The following is an 18,437-nucleotide window of genomic DNA, read 5'->3' on the forward strand; positions in this document are numbered from 1 at the left end:
CTGGGGGGATATAAAGGGATTCTAAAGGAACAGTTACTGGTGTTACAAGTACCATGGGCGATTAGCACATTTCGTTACTTGGGAGTAGATGTATACCATACAGCGGAAGAGGAGCATAGGCACAACACAGAAGTAGCCGTTAACAAATGTTTAAAAATGCATGAGATTCTGGGAGAAGTTGCCCTTGGCAATGATGGGACGGGGGCAATGCTAAAGATGGTGGTCCTACATAGGCTCCTGCACTTTTTGGGAATATACCACATTTGATACCCAAGAAGTTTTTCATCCAACTGAACAGCATGTGTAGGGATTTCCTGTGGCATGGCATGCGAAACAGAGTGGCACTATGGAAGCTACAGAAATTTTATGAGAAAGGGGGGATAAAACTGCCTAATTATGAGGTCTATTATGTAGCCAGCCAACTGCAGTATGTTGCCAAGTGGCTTTCGGATGAAGTGACCTCCGAATCCAGGTTGTTTGGAAATGCTGTGCCCCATTTTACCTGAAAGAGATGATGTGGCTGTCCAAGACAGAAATGGAAGGGCGCCCCAAGATGATGGTACTTGGATGGAAGATGTGGCATAGGGCATGCCAGATGGAGAGCCCATCCCCATATTCCCCGCAGATACCATTAGTTGCACTAACAGGGGGAAATATGCAGCTAAGGATGATAATCAGGAATCACTGGGAAGCGGTTGGGTTGGCAACGATGGGGGACATCTGGCGAGAGGGCTCCATCATAGATTTTGAGGTGTTGGGTGAGGAAACTGGGTTACACACAGGCCAGTATATTACGTATCATAGAATGGTGCAGAGAATTAAGAGAACATGGCCCGAAATTGTATGGGGCGAAGAACCAGACGCCACCATAGATATAATATACGATATAAAGGAGGTAGGACATGAGATATCCAGAATCTACGAGATGATGATGTCTAAGGTTGGGAAGGAGGTAACACAAATGAGACAAGACTGGGAAGCGGAAGTAGGTGCCCCGATGGAAGATGGGATGTGGGAACGAGTTCAGGGGTACCATAAGAAGGTATCGAGGAATGCGAGATTAAAGCAGATACAACTGTATATTACACATAGGGTGTATATGACACCCCAGAGGATATCTAAGTTTGCAAATGCAGGATGGCAAGCATGCCCTAAATGTGATGAGGAGAAGGCGGGTATGGTGCACATGTTTTGTTCATGCCCGGTTATTGAGTGCTTCTGGAGCAAAGTGGCACAAAAACTAGCGGAGAAGAGGGTTAAGATAGTGGTGGATACAGTATGGGCCTGTTTGTTAGGGGGGTTCACTAGATCGCAGAAACTCAACAAGTGAGTAAACTGAAAGATCTAGCATATGTGTTGCAAAGAGGAGAATTGCTATGGGGTGGAACACATGCCACAGACCATGAGTGGAGGTGTGGTGGAAAGACTTGCAGAAATGGGCGGAGGCAGAAACCATGGAATGGCAAGAAGCGAACAGCGCGGGGGGGGAGGAGACAGAGTCCCTGATGGCTTGGAAATTATTAATAGTGGAGTTGTTTGGGTCAATACAAGACCCGGCGGAACCCATGGAAGGGGAGACCCTACCACAAGATGCAGGAACGGAAGGTGGGAAGCAATAGGCTCGGAATGGGGGGTGGGATAAGGGGAGCAGTGTTTAGAATTACGTAATGTTCAATTGGATTGTTGATAAATGCACTGCATGTTTGTTTTGTATTGTTTGTTTGGAAAAACGAATACAAATGTTTTTTTAAAAAAATCAAGAATTTGTAGAATACTACCGAACCCTATATGACGATCTAGTGGGGAGTGATCATGGAAGAATAAATGAAATGCTAGAAGACATAGGTCTGCCACAGATTAGTTCGGAAGAATGAGAAGAGCTAGACGCCCCAATCACCCTGGAAGAATTGGAGGAGGTAGTGGTGCAGCTACCCACAAACAAGACCCCGGGAGCCAATGGACACCCGAGCAAATTTTACAAAAATTATAAAGACGAGGTGCTTCCCCTGCTGTTGGCAAAGCTAAATGAGGCGTGCAACAAGGGTAGGCTCCCAGAGTCCCTGCGAGAGGCGATAGTTATACCACTCCCGAAACCTAATAAGCCGGCCAAGGATTGTGGATCATATAGACCATTGTCAATGCTAAATCAGCATAGCAAAATACTCACAGTGGATGAGAAGAAATATCACCAAACTCAAACACTGACCAGACTGGGTACGTCCCAGGCAGGAATATTACGAATAACCATAGGCAGCTCCATCGAGTCATTGAGTATGAGAATGAAGAAGAGGGAGCGATGGCAATTGCATTACTGGACGCAGTAAAAGCTTTTGATTCAGTAAAATGGCCCTGGATGATGGCTGCCTTGACCAGCTATGGGATAGGGCTGGGGTACCTTAGATGGGTCCAATTGTTATATAGCGCCTCTAGCCAAGGTGAAAACAGGAGCGATAATCTCGGAGAGGTAGCAGTTTAGCAGGAGCACTAGACAGGGCTGCCCATGGTCCCCAATGTTATATATTTTAGCTCTAGAGCCACTAGCAATATACCTTAGACAACAGTACAATGTGATAGGCATCACCATTAAAGCAGAGCCACATTTAATTTCCCTGTATGCAGAAGACATACTGTTGTACTTGAAATACCCTGAAGAAAACCTCCAATATGTGCTGGAGGTGATGAAACAATTTGCGCTCCTGTCCGGCATAGCAGTACATTCTAAAACGTCATGCGTGTTCCCGCTGGGCAGATATAAGGGGACCCCGCTAGAGCACTTACCGGTATTGCCAATACTGTGGGATGTGGACACATTTAGGTACCTTGGAATAGACATCTACCATACGGTGGAGACAGAGCACCTGCACAACACAGAGGGCGGTCAAAGGTATCTAGAGTAGCATGAAGCTCTGGGCGAAGCTTCCTTTGGCGATGATGGGAAGAGGGGCAATGTTAAAAATGGTGGTCTTGCCGAGACTATTGCATTACTTTAATAATATACCGCATCTGATCCCAAAATGATTCTTTGCCCGATTATATAGCATATGTAGAGATTTCCTATGGAGTGGGACTAGAAATAGAATAGCCCTCTGGAAGATACAGAATACGCATGAGAAAAGAGGGATAAAACTGCCAAACTACGAGGTCTATTACTTAGCGAGTCAATTGCAACATGTAGCAAAATGGTTATCGGAAGAAACAACCTCAGAATCTAGGCTGTTTAGATCAGAAAGTGCACCGTTTTTTCTACAAGAAATGTGGCTGCCCAGAAAGAATATAAAAGAGTGCCCAAAAATGATGTTGCTGGGATGGGACATATGGCACAGTCCCCGTCACGTAATGGAGAGCCCTTCCCCATGCTCCCCGCAGGTGCCACTCGTGGCACTGGTGGGAAAAGACGCCCAACTAATGAAAACTGTCAGGAAGCACTGGGAACCAGTTGGGATAGCAACGCTGGGTGATGTATGGCAAGATGGGAAGATTATAGGTTTTGAGACTTTGGTAGAGGAAATCGAATTACACAGGGGACAGTATATTTCATACCACAGGGTTGTGTGGCGGGTTACAGAAACGTGGTCAGAGAATACTGGAAGGCCAACCGGATGCCACCTTAGAGGTTATATACGACATAGCAGAGGGAGGACATGAGATATCCAGACTATATGAGATGGTTATGTCCAAAGTGGGGAAAGAACCAATGCGATTACGACAAGAATGGGAAGAAGAGGTGGGCACCCCTATGACAGATGGGATGTGGGAGAGAGCCCAAAGATATCACAAGGTGTCAAGAAATGCCAGGTTGCAGCAGATAGTTGTATATCACCCACAGAGCTTCCATGACACCCAAAACAATAGCTAAATTTGCGAATGCACGGCAGCAAGCATGCCCTAAATGTAACGAGAATAATGCTGGGATGGTGCACATGTTCTGGGCGTGCCCAGTGACTGAAAGTTTCTGGAGGGGAGTGGCGGATAGGCTGAACACAAAAGGGGTTAAGCTAACGATAGAATCGACGTGGGCGTGCCTGATAGGAGGGTTCCCCAGACCACGCAAATTTAAGCACGTCAGTAAACTTAAAGACCTGGCGTACATACTTGCGAAACGTAGAGTTGCTATGAACTGGAAGGCATGCCATGGTCCGATAGTAGAAGTGTGGTGGAAAGATCTACAAAAGTGGTCAGAAGCTGAAACTGCAGTATGGCAGGAGGCAAGTAACTCGGGTGGGGAGGAGGAAGCAGAAACCTTGATAGCTTGGAAGCATCTAGTAGCTATGATATTTGGGCCCACGCATGATGGGTCGAGTGATCGCGACCCAGTAGAGAATTCGGATGAAGGACTCCACCTGCAAGGCGCAGGAACAGAAGGTGTGGAAGAATAGGCTCGGGAGGGGGGTGGGTAGAGGGAGCAGTATATATTATTAAAGAAATACAATATTGTAATAATGTTAACTGTACTGCAAGTTTGTTTGTATTGTTACATTTTTTTTAGAAACAAAAAAAAATATCTATTCAGCATTTTGATTTTAAGTTACCTTATTGATATTCTTGAACTTAAGCTTTTCCACAATAAAATCTCAACAATCCCGGAAACAATAGATTGTATATTCACAGAATTGTGTGTACATCTCTGATCCAGCCGTGTGTTCATGTACTGCCTCTGCCACCAGGAATTAAGCCAGGGTTAATTACAAAGCAGTTTGAACTGTGCTGTGCAGATTGCCGACACAATATTCATTTGCAAATAAATAGTACAACACCCACATTTTGATTTAGGAACATTTTGTAAACACACTGTTAAAGAACAGGCCTAATAAGATGTAGGCGTTAAACTTATCTAAATGTCAGCCAAGAAGCATTGTCAGTTCCCCGACCACAAAACAATGAAAGAGAAGTGACTGGTGTCATAAATGCCTCAACTATTACATATCTACAATGCCAGCAATGAAGAAATGTATGGACTACAGTATGTGCATTGAAACTTGTAATTTCAAAAATGTTTACATTATTCAGTTTTTCCAAGAAGAAGCAAACTGTAGGAGGCAACACTATGTGCTGTACAGCTATCGGAACGTCCATTTTGTGTGTGAATGTTTGTACTAAGATTTATAATGGACACCACACAGGGGATATGCAGTTTTCTCACGACATACCAATGCATGCATGAGAAAAAATATAATCAAGTAAAATTGCACATTGGGCGACTGCTTTCGTAGAATGCTGGCCATCCCCCAATTTGGCAAAACAGTAAACTTTGTGTTCAATTTCACTATAGTGGACAGTGGGAGTGCCCCATCCGACTAAACAGGTAGATGGAGTTGGAATTGACTTGCTGGTAGAAGAGTTAAACATATGTAATAAAAGTCAGCAGCAATTACACGATTCTAGAAAACTCAATTTCTATACTTCTGCCCTGCAGTAAAAATGATCTAATTAGAGATTAAATTAACTGCAAATTACATTGGGTAGGGCAATCATAATCAAGTGAATCAAATCAAATTATTTATGGCCATCACAGATTTCATCTCATAAAATTGAAATGCTCAGGTTCACTTGCTCCCAGAGATGATATGCTTTGTCCTAGAGCACAGTATCGGATGACCACAATAACATTTGAAATGATGGTAGAATAGATCTAAAGCTGCATGGATATATTTTTCAAAAGATGCCGAATTCAATTTCTCTTATGCTTCATGCACAGGCAATTAGCTTGAAATCTCCTCTACATCACCTCCAGTGCTTTGCTATGTGGTTATGCAAATGAGTAGTGTGTCCCTTAATGTCCTTATTTATTACAGGTGCATTATTCAGAAGGTTTTCATTTTCATACAAACCCCTTTAGCATTCTCCGACTTTTAGAACGCATGATTTGAATACAGAAGAATCACACAATATGACCAGGATTATCAAAGCCTTCATCTTCTCAAGGTTGGAATCATACCTCCCAATCCTTCAAATGAACCCCACTATTAAGTTCTGAGCACTTGTGCCAGCCTGTGCACGATTATTCCAAGTATATCACAGTGCGTCAAGAAAATGGGTATAGTGGTGGCTACACCGCGATTGCAACACACAAAATCTAATCAGGGGTTTCGCCCAAATGTCAAAAATAAAAAAGGGATTCATTCAACGTACATAAACAAATAGTTCAAATTATAGGTTTGAACAAGTCTCTGAGAAATAATGGATATGACACCTCTGCGTGTCTCGGAGCCGCTGGCAACGCAGCCTCAGGGTGAAGTGCAGAATCTGGCCAACTGCATGTTCCATTATATTCTTAATGACCTCAATGTGCATGGAGACAGGAATGGAAGGCCAATATTAGCTGTACTTCCATTTTTGTGACGACAACATGGCAGAGACATCCAGCTTATCCTTTCAAGAAAGATCTGCACTGTGGTTAAAAACCGAAATCCAATAGCACATTATGACAAAAGGCGATATTGCTTCTAGATTAAAAATGTTACGAGCTAGCAGAAGCAATAGCAAACTTTCATGATTATATGTTCTTGTACTTCACTAGGCTCTAAGGGAACTACTGTAAACTCACAAAAAACATCCGACTCATGTCAATCGTAGTTGAAAAAATATATAGTTTTTTCATCACAGGCTCACAAATGTGATATTTATAGATTCATGTTCTTACCTCTACTGGGTACCTCTTTCCATTAATGCTGTGCTCAGATCCTGCTGATGCATTACTTTGGCCCCAATGGAACTCCACTTTTTCAGCCTTAAATCGTCCTGGCAAGCCAGCACCGCTGATAAAATACTCATCCTTCAAAAGGATAGCAACTAGGAAACAGAAAAAAGCAAAGTGTGCATTAAGAACACCCATGGTATTGTTAACATTTACATACATTCAACTTTTAAAAAATCGTATCAAAACATACTCGAAAAGTAGACAGTTTCAACAATGTACAAGACTTTTGCAAAAAGGGATCAATTATTGCATTGTTGAATGCAATCATCCTTAGAGGGCCTTTCAAAAGGCCTTCTGCGATAAGCAAGCTTCGTTACTATTGCGGGTCCTGGGTGTGAGCAAGTTGCTGAGAATAATATTCCTCCTGCCCGAATGGGCAGGAGAAATATTATCATCAGACACTTACACCCAGCACCCGCCGGAATAACGCAGCCTGCTGCTCGTAGAAGGCCTCTTCTACAAGCAGCAGGCTGCGTTATTACGGCAGGTGCTGCAAAAGAACTACTTCAGATTTAATATTCGAAAAATCTTAAATTGTGTTAAATGAATGATGAGCCCATCATCACTCTGCTACTTTGCACTGCTCCCGCACCGTCTGTGATAATGATAAATGCTTTGTTTTGTGGCCGGCACATGGTCGCTGCAAGAAGGTCAAGAGAGACAGGCCTACCACAAACAATTTCAAAGGATCTGGTCCCTTCTGACTTTCAACCAGGCCATGTGGTGTATGCCATAATCCTGTTCCGACTTGATGACTGTTTCAGGAGATTTACTGAGTGCCTACAGAGATATCTCTGTATCGTTGGTGTCAGCATCATTTAACAACTCGTAGAAGTCTTGCACATTATACCTTCTGGTCACCTGTTGAAGCACCACCATTGTGGCTTCAAGTTTGATGCACTACACACACATCTAACAACCTCATTGCAGCCTTCCTGATGCCTGGTATCAGGGAGGGCTGCAGCACAGGGTAGAGGCCAAGGCCACCTCCACACCTTCCTTAGTGAGAAGCCTTGCTAGTGGTGTTAACTATCACAGGGACCAGGTGGGAGGGGTGGCAGGTTGGGTTGCAGGCATTGGTGATTTTGCACTAAACTCGCGGCAGCAACTTATGAGTTATTAGCCCCTTGAGGGGCTGCACCTACAAGAGGCCAGGCCAGGATTTGTTTGCTTGCCCTGGTCAATGTATTCTGCACCACAGCCATGGTTCTCGTTCTCACACCATAGTTCTCACTCTTGCATCCTACCTCTCACACCTTAGCACTCTCAACATGCACACTCACTATGTATTCTTGCTAATTCTATTTCTTGGGGTACAATTCATGACATTCAATATTAGAACAAAATTCCATATCAAATTAGTTCATTTGCCAATAAAAAAAAATTCAATTAGTAAAATCTGCTAATCAATTTTTGAAAACTAATTTATGCCTTCCAATTGCTTTAGAGAATATACATGGGTTTTTCCAACTTCCTGAATGTGCAATAGAGGTTTTGTTGGCTACCATGAAGGAAATATGTTTCCAATACTATCTGCCATCTGAACAAAGATGCAGGCCATTCGAGAAAATAGAAACTCAGGTATTGCAGGGATTTAACAGTCGGTGTAGATGGAGAACATCTCTGGAATTCACCCTTCACTGACATTTCTGACTGCCCGAAACAAAAGAACATACATATGGGTCATGTAGGGCAGTTCTGTGAATTGCAAAGTCTGCTAGCAGTTGCTTCAGCAATATCTTGAAAGATATATGGAGTCAGACTCTGCAAGATTCTTGCAGGACATCAAAAGCCGGCAGGACTTTGCAGAGGGGTTTCAGCATAGCAGTGCTCATGGTTATTGTATTTATATAGTGAAAATCTAGCTCAAAAGCAGTGGAGATATGCACACCGGGATTAAGGTGCCAATAACAGACAAGAGCATTTTGGTTCAGACAGTAAATAAGTGCCGTTTGTAACCAAAACAAGTCACACGGTAGCACAGAGACGAGTTGTAGATGGTGACCTCATGGTTCAGAGTAGCCTCAGAGTGTAGGTAACATCAAGGTATGACTGCAATAGTTGCGTTTTAAGCTCTTTCCAGAACAGGAGGAATAGAGGAAGTGGTTCGAATTGCTACTGGGATGGAATTCCATACAACCAGAGGATGGCAGGCGAATGACTGCATCCAAGTTTTCTCCTTGGAGGACAGACAGTCTAGTCTGGATCCTGCCAAATGTCCTACTGCACCTGTGTCACGATTCACCAGTTGAGTTTAACTTAGTCATCAGGGAAAGTGGTGTACTGGCCAAGCCAAGGATGCTAGCTCTTAAGGGTAATCAGTGCAGCTTCCATAGGGTGGGGAGATGTAGTCGAACTTGTATGCCCCTGTGATGAGGTGTACAACCGTAAGTGGGGCTAGCTATTTGGCTAGGAGCCCTGCATGTAGGGCATTTACCAGATCTATGTGAGAGATTACCATAGCCTGCACTACCGTTCCTCAGGTCCTGGGGCAGCAGGAAGGGTTTGATTTAGCAAAGAAGAATGATTTGATGCCAGGCGTTTGTTGTGGTGTAAAGTACAACTTGCTGCCCAAAATGAATCCAATATTGCACAGAGGTTGTGACTTGCAGGGTAAATTAATCAGAGTACATAACGTCCAGCCACCTTTGAGTGGAGCCTGCAGGACTGGGGGCATAAGAGGAAGAATCCCATCTCAGTATGAATAAGTTCCAAGTAGGCACTTGATATACATGTGTATATGGTAGCAAGGTCTGTACGGAGGCTGGCGATGGCAAAAGAGAAAGAAGGACTAGGACAAAGGAGAAGGTCTAGACAAAGTCACTTTCATTGGAAATGATGTGGCAAGATGTTTCAAAGTATCTAGTAATGAAAAGGAAATTTATATTGCAGATCACAGTTTGCACTACAGCCACCTTTTCGTAAAGTACAAATAATGTGGTCAGCTGGCCCATGACATTTAATTGCTTTATAAAGGATCTTTCTCGTCTAGCACGAATAAACTGTCACACCGAATAACAATGAGGAAAAGTCATAAAACTATCTTCCTGCATTACGCTACACTAACTGTTAAATGGGCATACAATTAATTTCACATGATTCAATGCAAGTCCCCTGAATTCCAAGGACAGTTATACCAAACATAACTTTCTAAAAGTACTGCACTGCTTTCATGCATAAAGCCTGCACAATTTTCACAGATTGTTCTATTTTGGCTTAATTGCCATACATTAGTTTCTGGTTCTGGTGCATTTTGGTAACCACACTGCTCCCCCCCTTGACGACCGTGCACTCCAAATCAGCCCATCCCGCTCACCCAGCCTTCACAAGAAAGTCTTTTTTACCAGAACTATTGCCTTTGAGGGTCTTAAGGAAAGCATTGCAAACAAAGCGCTCCACGTTCAATATTAATACAGCAAGAAAGGCATGAAGAATTTGGATTCAGTCCTATTCAAATCCTTGATGTTTTTCAGCTACAATTTGGTCAAATCGGTTTCTATTTTTGTACCAAAGCACCACAATGGTACAATTTACTGCATAAACAGCAATCTGAAAATCTTGATGCATAAAAGTTATCTTGACAATTTTACAAATGTTTGTCCGAGCATTGTACTGTTTAAACACCTGCAACTTCATCAAAGCAGGTTGTAACCGAAGGACAGCACAGTACATGCTAATCAGCTCAGAGCAGAGGTCTCCGATTTGAATAGCAAGTCCGGACCCGTAGCTCACCATATTATCTGCTCGATCAGTTCCTATGGTAGCAATCCCCAGGCTGCTTCTATAATCTAAATTTAGAGCAGAAAACAAACAGTCAGAGCCTCAATTTTACTGTGCTAACACGTGAAGGTGGGATGGTGGCCGGAGAGACTTTCAGTTTATGTTATTGGCAATATATCGACCTTGAATATGTTCATGCTCAGGAGAAGTGTGGGTGTTGACCCATCAACCTGCATGCCAATGAGGGCAAATTTCAGCACAGTGGCGAGCAGTTATCTGCATGGCATCATCATTATAAATAAGAGAAAAGGAAAATCTTGGAGTATATAGTAACCGCTGCTAAAGAGGGGTATGGAGCATATAAATGGAACACAGCCAGTCTTCTACACAGAAATCAAACATATTTTCAATGGCATATTTAGTTACAGACAGGCGACATTTAATTTTTTTTAATGTCATGCAAAGGTCTGACTTTTACATGGATATTTTAGCTCATTTGCTAGTAGTTAAGAAGCCGTTCTTCCCAGTTTAACTGACTCACACTAAGTCAACAGGCAAATCATAAAAGTTTTCCCTGGCACACCTTGTGGTTTGGAGGGTTGCCCCGAGCTGTTTTGAGGTTGAGATTAATTGTAAACCTGCCACCTTTTTGCTATAGTGACCTTATGGTTACATAGCAATCTTCAAATGGCATATGTGTGGTTCAGATACAGAGTAACTCACATATAGCATTCAACAAGACGTTGCCAACCAAGTGTTTTAGAAATCGTTTATCTTCTGTAAGGATAAGTACTTTCATGCAGGTTACATTCCAGTAAAGGTTTGGGGAAAATGTGTAACGTGTGTACATCGAAACTGTAGCAGTTTGTGTAAATCCAAGGTTTAGAAATAGTAAAGGTCATTTGGGCCTTTTTTCGCAGCAGCCCAATGCTCACAACTGGCTCTTCTGTACTGCTTGCAGTAGAGGCACAACGAGGCTGCTGGTTAGGCAACCACAGCCACACAGGAGAATGTTCACAACCGGAGACCAGAAACTCAGAGCTAGGAGAGGGTGTTGGTAAGAAAACAGTATTGCTGCAGCATGCGGGTTTGCTAGTGTTATAGGATGTATTCATTGGACCACAAGGAACAAGTTACTTACCTGTAACTGTTGTTCTCCAGCATGGGTCTGGCATGGATTCACATGCTCATGAATATTCCCCGTCGTCAGGCTGGGAATCCTCGGTAAAGAAAAAACCAGTATCAGTTTCGTTTCTGATCTGTCTTTCGTAGTAATAACCAATCACTGGTCTCTGCGTCATACTGACCACAGCCAATGACTGCCCTCTACCTAAGCACCGCCTCTGGCAGCCATCTTCAGATTTGGAAGCACGTGAAGTGGCAGTATGACCAAGTGAAGAGCCGCAGAGGGGTAGGCGGGAGGGTTCGCATGTGAATCCATGCCAGACCCATGCTGGAGAACACCAGTTACAGGTAAGTAACTTGTTCCTTCTCCAGCATGGGGTCTGGCATGGATTCACATGCTCATGAATAAAGAATACATAGCAGTACACACATTCACAACCACGGGAGGTGGCAAAGGCTCAACATTAAGCATCACATCAACTCAACATTAAGCATCTTACCTCCTCACCAGGCTCACCTCAGGCGAACAGGTTGCGCAGCACTGCTTGGCCGACCCTGGACTCCTCCCTGGAATCCCGGTCGACGCAGTAGAATTTCGTGAAGGTGTGCGTCGACCTCCACGTAGCAGCCCTGCATATGTCCAGCAGGGGCACACCAGATAGGAACGCCGTGGTAGCTGCGATCGCTCTGGTGGAATGGGCTCTCGGACGGCCAGGCAGCGGTCGGTTTGCCAACCGGTGACAGCACATGATACAGCCAGAGAGCCATCTGGAGATGGAAGCCTTCGAGAGAGCCTTCCCCTGATTGACAGGTCCAAAGTTCACAAAGAGTTGTGACGTCTTCCGAAAACCCTTCGTGCGGTCCACGTAGAACTTCAGCGCTCTAGCTACATCCAGCGAGTGCAAAGTCCTCTCAGCCGGCGACGAAGGCGACGGGAAGAACACAGGTAACACCAAGGGTTCGTTGAGATGGAAGTCCGACGGTACCTTGGGCATGAAGGAGGGGTGCGTCCTGAGCACTACCCTCGTGTCGTGGAAAGTCAAGTACGGGGCCTTGCAGGAAAGGGCCTGGATCTCTCCCACTCGTCGTGCGGAGGTGATGGCCACAAGAAAAGCTGTTTTCCACGATAGAAACTTCAACGGGGCCGAGTGCAGAGGCTCGAACGGAGGTCCCATGAGCTTGGTCAGCACCACGTTGAGCTCCCACGCCGGGGCCGGAGCCTTCACCGGCGGGAACGATCTGAACAGTCCCTTCATGAACTCTTTCACCAGACGATGAGACCACAAGGACGTCCGCCCCGTGGTTCTGGTGTATCGGGAGATCGCAGCAAGATGAATCTTGATGGACGCGTGTGCCAGACCAGCTTTGGCCAGCGTCAGCAGGTACGGCAGTACTTGGGGAGCCGTAATCCGTAGAGGGTTAATCTTCTGTGCGTGGCACCAGACAGAGAACCTCTTCCATTTGTGTCCGTAGCATTTAAGAGTCGAGGACGCCCTGGCCTTTGCAAGAACCTCTCTGCAATCGGCCGGTATGTCGTATCCTCCAAACTCTAGCGCTGCAGGAGCCAGGCCTGCAAGTTCAGCGACTTCGGGTCGTGGTGGAGGATGGCGCCTCCTTCCCTGGAGAGTAGATCCGCGTCCGCCGGCAGCTTGATCGGCGGGGACGCTGACAAGTCCAGCAAGTCCGGGAACCATATCTGCCTCGGCCACGCAGGTGCGACGAGGATCATCCTGCACCGTGACCTCTTGAGCTGGTTGACGAGCCGGATTAGCAGAGGCAAGGGAGGGAACGCGTAGAGGAACAGGCCCTCCCAGGGGAACGAGAAAGCATCGCCCATGCTCCTCGTCTGGGGAAACCTGCTGGCGAACCTCCGGCACTTGGTGTTCGTCGCCGTCGCGAACAGGTCGATCTGGGGTGTGCCCCACCGTCGGAAGAGGCGATCCACCAGATCCTGCCGTAGTTCCCACTCGTGGCACGAGCGCAGCTCCCTGCTGAGTGAGTCGGCGATGGTGTTTTTTTATCCCTGCCAGATGAAACGGCACCAGAAAAATCCCTTGGGCGACGGCCCAATGCCACAGGTCCTGCGCCTCCTTGGACAGCGCTGGGGACCTGGTTCCGCCCTGTTTCCTGATGTAAAACATGGTGGTGGTGTTGTCGGTGAAGATCCTCACCACCTTGCCCTTGAGGGACGGAAGGAAGGACCTGAGGGCCCAAAACACTGCACGGAGCTCCAGGACGTTGATATGCAGGGACTTCTCCGTCGGGAGCCAGAGTCCCCTTGCGTGCAGATTTTCGGTGTGCGCTCCCCACCCTTCCAGGGAGGCATCCGTGGTCACAGTCTCCTGGTGGGCTGGGGTCTGGAAGTCCATGCCCGTCGTCAGATGCGCGCGGGTGCCCCACCACCGTATCGCTCGTCGGAAGCTCTCGTCGAGCTTGATCCTTTCCTCGAAGCTGCCCGTCGTCTGGATCCAGCGCGCATCCAGGAATTCTTGCAACGGGCGCATCCGGAGCCTGCACATGGGAATGAGGTAGATGCAGGAAGACATCATCCCGAGGAGGGACTTGATGGACCTCACTTTGGTCGCGTCGGCCACCAACATCCGTTGCACCTTGCCCAAGATGGTCCTGGTCCTCTCCTCCGACGGGGAGGCCAGAAGGGACACTGTGTCGAGCCTCGCTCCCAGAAACAGTTCGACTTGCGCGGGCACCAGGTGGGATTTGGCGTAGTTCACGGAGAATCCCAGGTCCGTGAGGAGTTGGACGGTCCTTGCCGTGTGGACCACGGCGAGCTCCCTCGTCTTGGCGCGGATGAGCCCGTCGTCCAGGTAGGGGTAGACGTGAATCCCCTCGCGGCGCAGCTGCGCCGCCACCGGTGCGAGGCACTTGGTGAATACCCTGGGTGCCGACCGTAGTCCGAAGGGAAGGGCTTTGAACTGGTAATGACGCCCTTGGACCACGAACCTGAGGAATTTTCGGTGCCCCTTTAGGATGGGAATGTGGAAGTAGGCATCCTCCAAATCCAACGACGATAGGAAGTCTCCTTCCTCCAGCTGACCCAGGACGTGCTGGAGGGTGACCATCCGGAACTTCTGCGCCTTGATGAACTTGTTCAGACGTCGCAGGTCTAGGATGGGGCGCCATCCTCCCGTCTTCTTCTTCACGAGGAAGTATCTCGAGTAGACTCCGGAGCCCCGAAGCCTCTTTGGGACGAGTTCGATGGCGCCCTTCCTGAGCATCGCCTTTACCTCCAGGAGAAGTTGAGGGACGTGAAGTTCTTTCCTGGCCACGGGGGGGACGCGCGGGCACCTTCTTTGAAACTCGAGCGCGTGGCCCCGGGCCAGGGCGTCCAGCACCCAACGGTCGGTGGAGATGGACTCCCACACGCTGACGAAGCCCGCCAGCCGGCCTCCCACCGGGGTGCTTCGGTGGGGGCCCGACCCCACGGCCTGTTCAATCCTGCTTGGACGCGGCCTTGCCGACTTGACCTCCTTGGCGACGACGGCGGGGTCCGCTAGACTTGCCTCGTCCTCTGTAGGCCTCTTGCGACGACGAGCGGGCCGCTTGACGGTAGGAAGCGAAACCGCCGCCGGAACCTTTGGAGGCGCCCTTGCCTCCGCTGCTCCGAAAGGGCGTCCGTCGTTGCTGCAGAACTCCAAGGGCCTGGGCCGTCTCAGTATCCGCCTTGATGGCCTGAAGGGAATCGTCCACTGTCTTCCCAAACAGGTTGTTCCCGTCGAAGGGCATGTCCAGGACTCTGGTCTGGACGTCCTGCCGGAAGTCCGTAGCTTTGAGCCATCCACGACGTCGAAGGCAAACGCCGTTGCCCAGCTGGCGGAACCCAGTGTCGGCGATATCCGTCGCCACGGTGATGGCGTGGTCCGAGGCCACCTCACCTTCCTGCAGGATCTCCAGGGCCTCCGCCCTCTTGTCGTCCGGCAGAAAATCCAGCAGGGGAGCTATCTTGTACCAGAGCTCCCTGTCGTAGCGAGCCACGATAGCCAAGGCGTTGGCCGCTTTAATCGTCGTCGCTGCCGACGAGATGACTCTACGTCCCATAGCATCCAATTTCTTTCCCTCGCCGTCCGGCGGGGAAGTCGATGTGGAGGCCGCACCCCCCCCCGCTTTCTTCCTGGCTGCCGCGGAGACGACGGAATCCGGGGTAGGCTGCGCCCGGAGGCACAGGGGGGCCGTGTCCGGGACCCGGTACTTTTTCTCGTACCGGTCTCTTCTAGCTGGCGTCGTGGAAGGGTTCTTGAGGAGGGAAAGGCCCTCATCCCAAATGTCGTCCAACAGAGGCACTGCGAGGACCGTCTTCCTCTTGGCCTCGCGCCGCTGATAAAGGAAGCCTTCCTTTTTCTTCTCCTCAGGGCAGAGTTGGAAAAGCTCGGAAGCCCTGGAGATCATGGAGTGGAAAGATCCGATCTCGTCGGGCGGAGAAGCCCTGGCGGGAGGCGACGACGGAATATCCTCGTCGTATGCCTCGTCGTCCGTACCCGTCGCTGCCGTGTCAGTCCCCGTATCATCCCCTCGGGTGGACGGGGAGGAGGGCTGGACGGGGCGCGACGGTTGAAAAGGAGGTGGTGGATGGATCCTTCTTTTCTTGGTAGGGGGAACACCAGAAGGTCCCGGTTCTGGATCCCCCGACGGGAGAGGTTCCTCCGTCGGTAACGGTAGCCTCGTCCTTATCTCGGAGCATAAGGACTGTATGGCCAACAAAATGGCCGCCGAGTTGTCTTGCGGCGCTGGCAGAGGGGAATCCGACGGGCGAGCAGGGGCCCCGTCGGTATCCTCGACGATGTCGTCGTCGTCACCTGCGTCGGGGTCCATTCCGACGGGCTGGCCTTCTTCCACGCCTAGGCCGTGGCTTAAGACCTCGATCAGCTCCTCTTCTGAGGTTGAGGCCGAATCTACGACGACGCCCTGCCCCCCCTTCTTCCCCACGGAGGGTTTCACGGGGGTCCTATCGATGGGCACAAAAGAAGACTCCCTCCGAGGAGGCAGGGAGATTCTGGGCCCCGAGGTCGCCACCACTGGTGCCGCCTCCACAGGCTGAGCCAGGGCCGCCGCGACCGTTTCGATAGAGGGCTTGGTCGGATGGATCAAGGCCTTCACCACCTTAGGTGCGCTCACCGCCTTATCCTTGAGGGAGGGGGCACTGCCACGCTCCTCCTCTGCCTTAGAGCTCGACCGGGGCCTCTCCAGGAGCTTCGCCGGGTGCTCGGCCTTCCTCTTACCCGACCCAGAGCGTTGGCTCGTGGTTGATGGTGCCGGGGAGGGTGCGCCCTGCCTGGCGCCCGTAGAGCCCGACCGTTCGGCGCTCCCGGTGCCAGCGGACTCGCGGTGCTTAGCCTTATGTTGGGCTCCCGTCGCCGGGGCGCCCTCAAAGGTCTTAGAAGACCGCTCGGATTTCTTCTTCTTCTCGCCAGACGGGCTCTTACCCTCCAGCCAGTTGGCGAGACGTTGATGGCGGTCCTTCATGGTCCGTGCCGACATGTTGCCGCAAAACGCACAGTCCTTCTCCACGTGCGTCTTGTCCTCATGAAGGCAGTAAAGGCAGAAAGAGTGTTCGTCCTCCTTAAAGACGTTCTGCAGCTGGCATCCAGGGCAGACCCTGAACAGCTTTCCGGGCGTCGAGCTTCCCTTCTCCTGGGCCATCTCCGAGACCGGGCCTGAGAAGCTTCTGGAGTCCTCCGAAGTGTAGCTCGACGAAATCTTCACCCTTGAGGGGCACAGACGAATCCGACACGGGTCCCCGTTGATCGGATGTAGGATCGGTGGAGCTTGAGGCTCTTTTGACCGAAAGAATCGAAGGTTTTTGTGAAAAAGCGCGAAAAATAGCACTAACGCTCGAGAGCAATAGCACGAGGATCCCAACACATGAACGTGCGGTAAAAATCTGAAGATGGCTGCCAGAGGCGGTGCTTAGGTAGAGGGCAGTCATTGGCTGTGGTCAGTATGACGCAGAGACCAGTGATTGGTTATTACTACGAAAGACAGATCAGAAACGAAACTGATACTGGTTTTTTCTTTACCGAGGATTCCCAGCCTGACGACGGGGAATATTCATGAGCATGTGAATCCATGCCAGACCCCATGCTGGAGAACTAGTTCAGCAGCATTTCCTCCCCAGCCATTCTGGCACACATTTTTATTTATTGAATACAGTTCTTACTATGACCCTGGGACTGCCCCAATTTCACAATATTAATTACCCACATCCCTCTCGCCTTTCGGGCAAGAAACCCACAGGTTTGCACAGAATATGCATTTCAGGGGTCTAAAGCATTTGTCTCTCCAGATGTTTTGGACCACAACTGCCATCAAACGTAGTCTGCATCGTGAACGGTGAAATCTTATGGGAGTTCTAGTCCATAATATCTGGTTGCAGAAGTTGCGCACCCCATGTCTATGTATTAATCAAAAGAAAATGTTTAAATCAATTTAAATATAAACACACTATATATCTATTAAATACCTATGTCACTTTTCAATGCTTGATTTATTTGAATACAGACTTTTGCAAACACACACATCACCATCTATGCATTAGGTTTACCCTGAGGGCATATCCACCATGGACTGAACAATATAGGAGGGTTCAAGAGAAAGCTTTCATTTGTAGAATAAAATTGGAATCCAGACATCTATGCCCATCTACATTTCTCTACTTCTAATTCATTAAACATAAACACATCTCTGCCGACTAGTCATGTTATCATTTACACACAGCATTCCAGAAATCGAAATTTAAAAGACACGTTACTTCAAATTCCTGCATGCAAATCACTAGCAAAATAAAAATGTATGTTTACTGGATTCCCTCCAGTGGTGTGTATGGCATTTGTGTGTAAACGTGTAGATTTGTCTTTTACAATGGGCAACTCAAAGCTGGGAA

At 48.3% G+C, this 18,437-nt stretch overlaps 1 protein-coding gene across 2 annotated transcripts in view; it reads right to left on the minus strand.

Moving 5' to 3' along the window:
- Window positions 1-18,437, minus strand: part of PTPRG (protein tyrosine phosphatase receptor type G) — a 1,528,043-nt gene that overhangs the window by 1,039,021 nt on the left and 470,585 nt on the right. For both annotated transcript variants that reach the window (XM_069643751.1, XM_069643750.1), the window contains exon 4: window positions 6,641-6,789. In XM_069643751.1, the coding sequence (XP_069499852.1) occupies window positions 6,641-6,789 (149 nt within the window). The remainder of the gene's footprint in view (window positions 1-6,640; window positions 6,790-18,437) is intronic.

This window comes from Ambystoma mexicanum, chromosome 2p, assembly GCF_040938575.1.
Source record: "Ambystoma mexicanum isolate Mex_15411 chromosome 2p, UKY_AmexF1_1, whole genome shotgun sequence".
NCBI lineage: Eukaryota > Metazoa > Chordata > Amphibia > Caudata > Ambystomatidae > Ambystoma > Ambystoma mexicanum.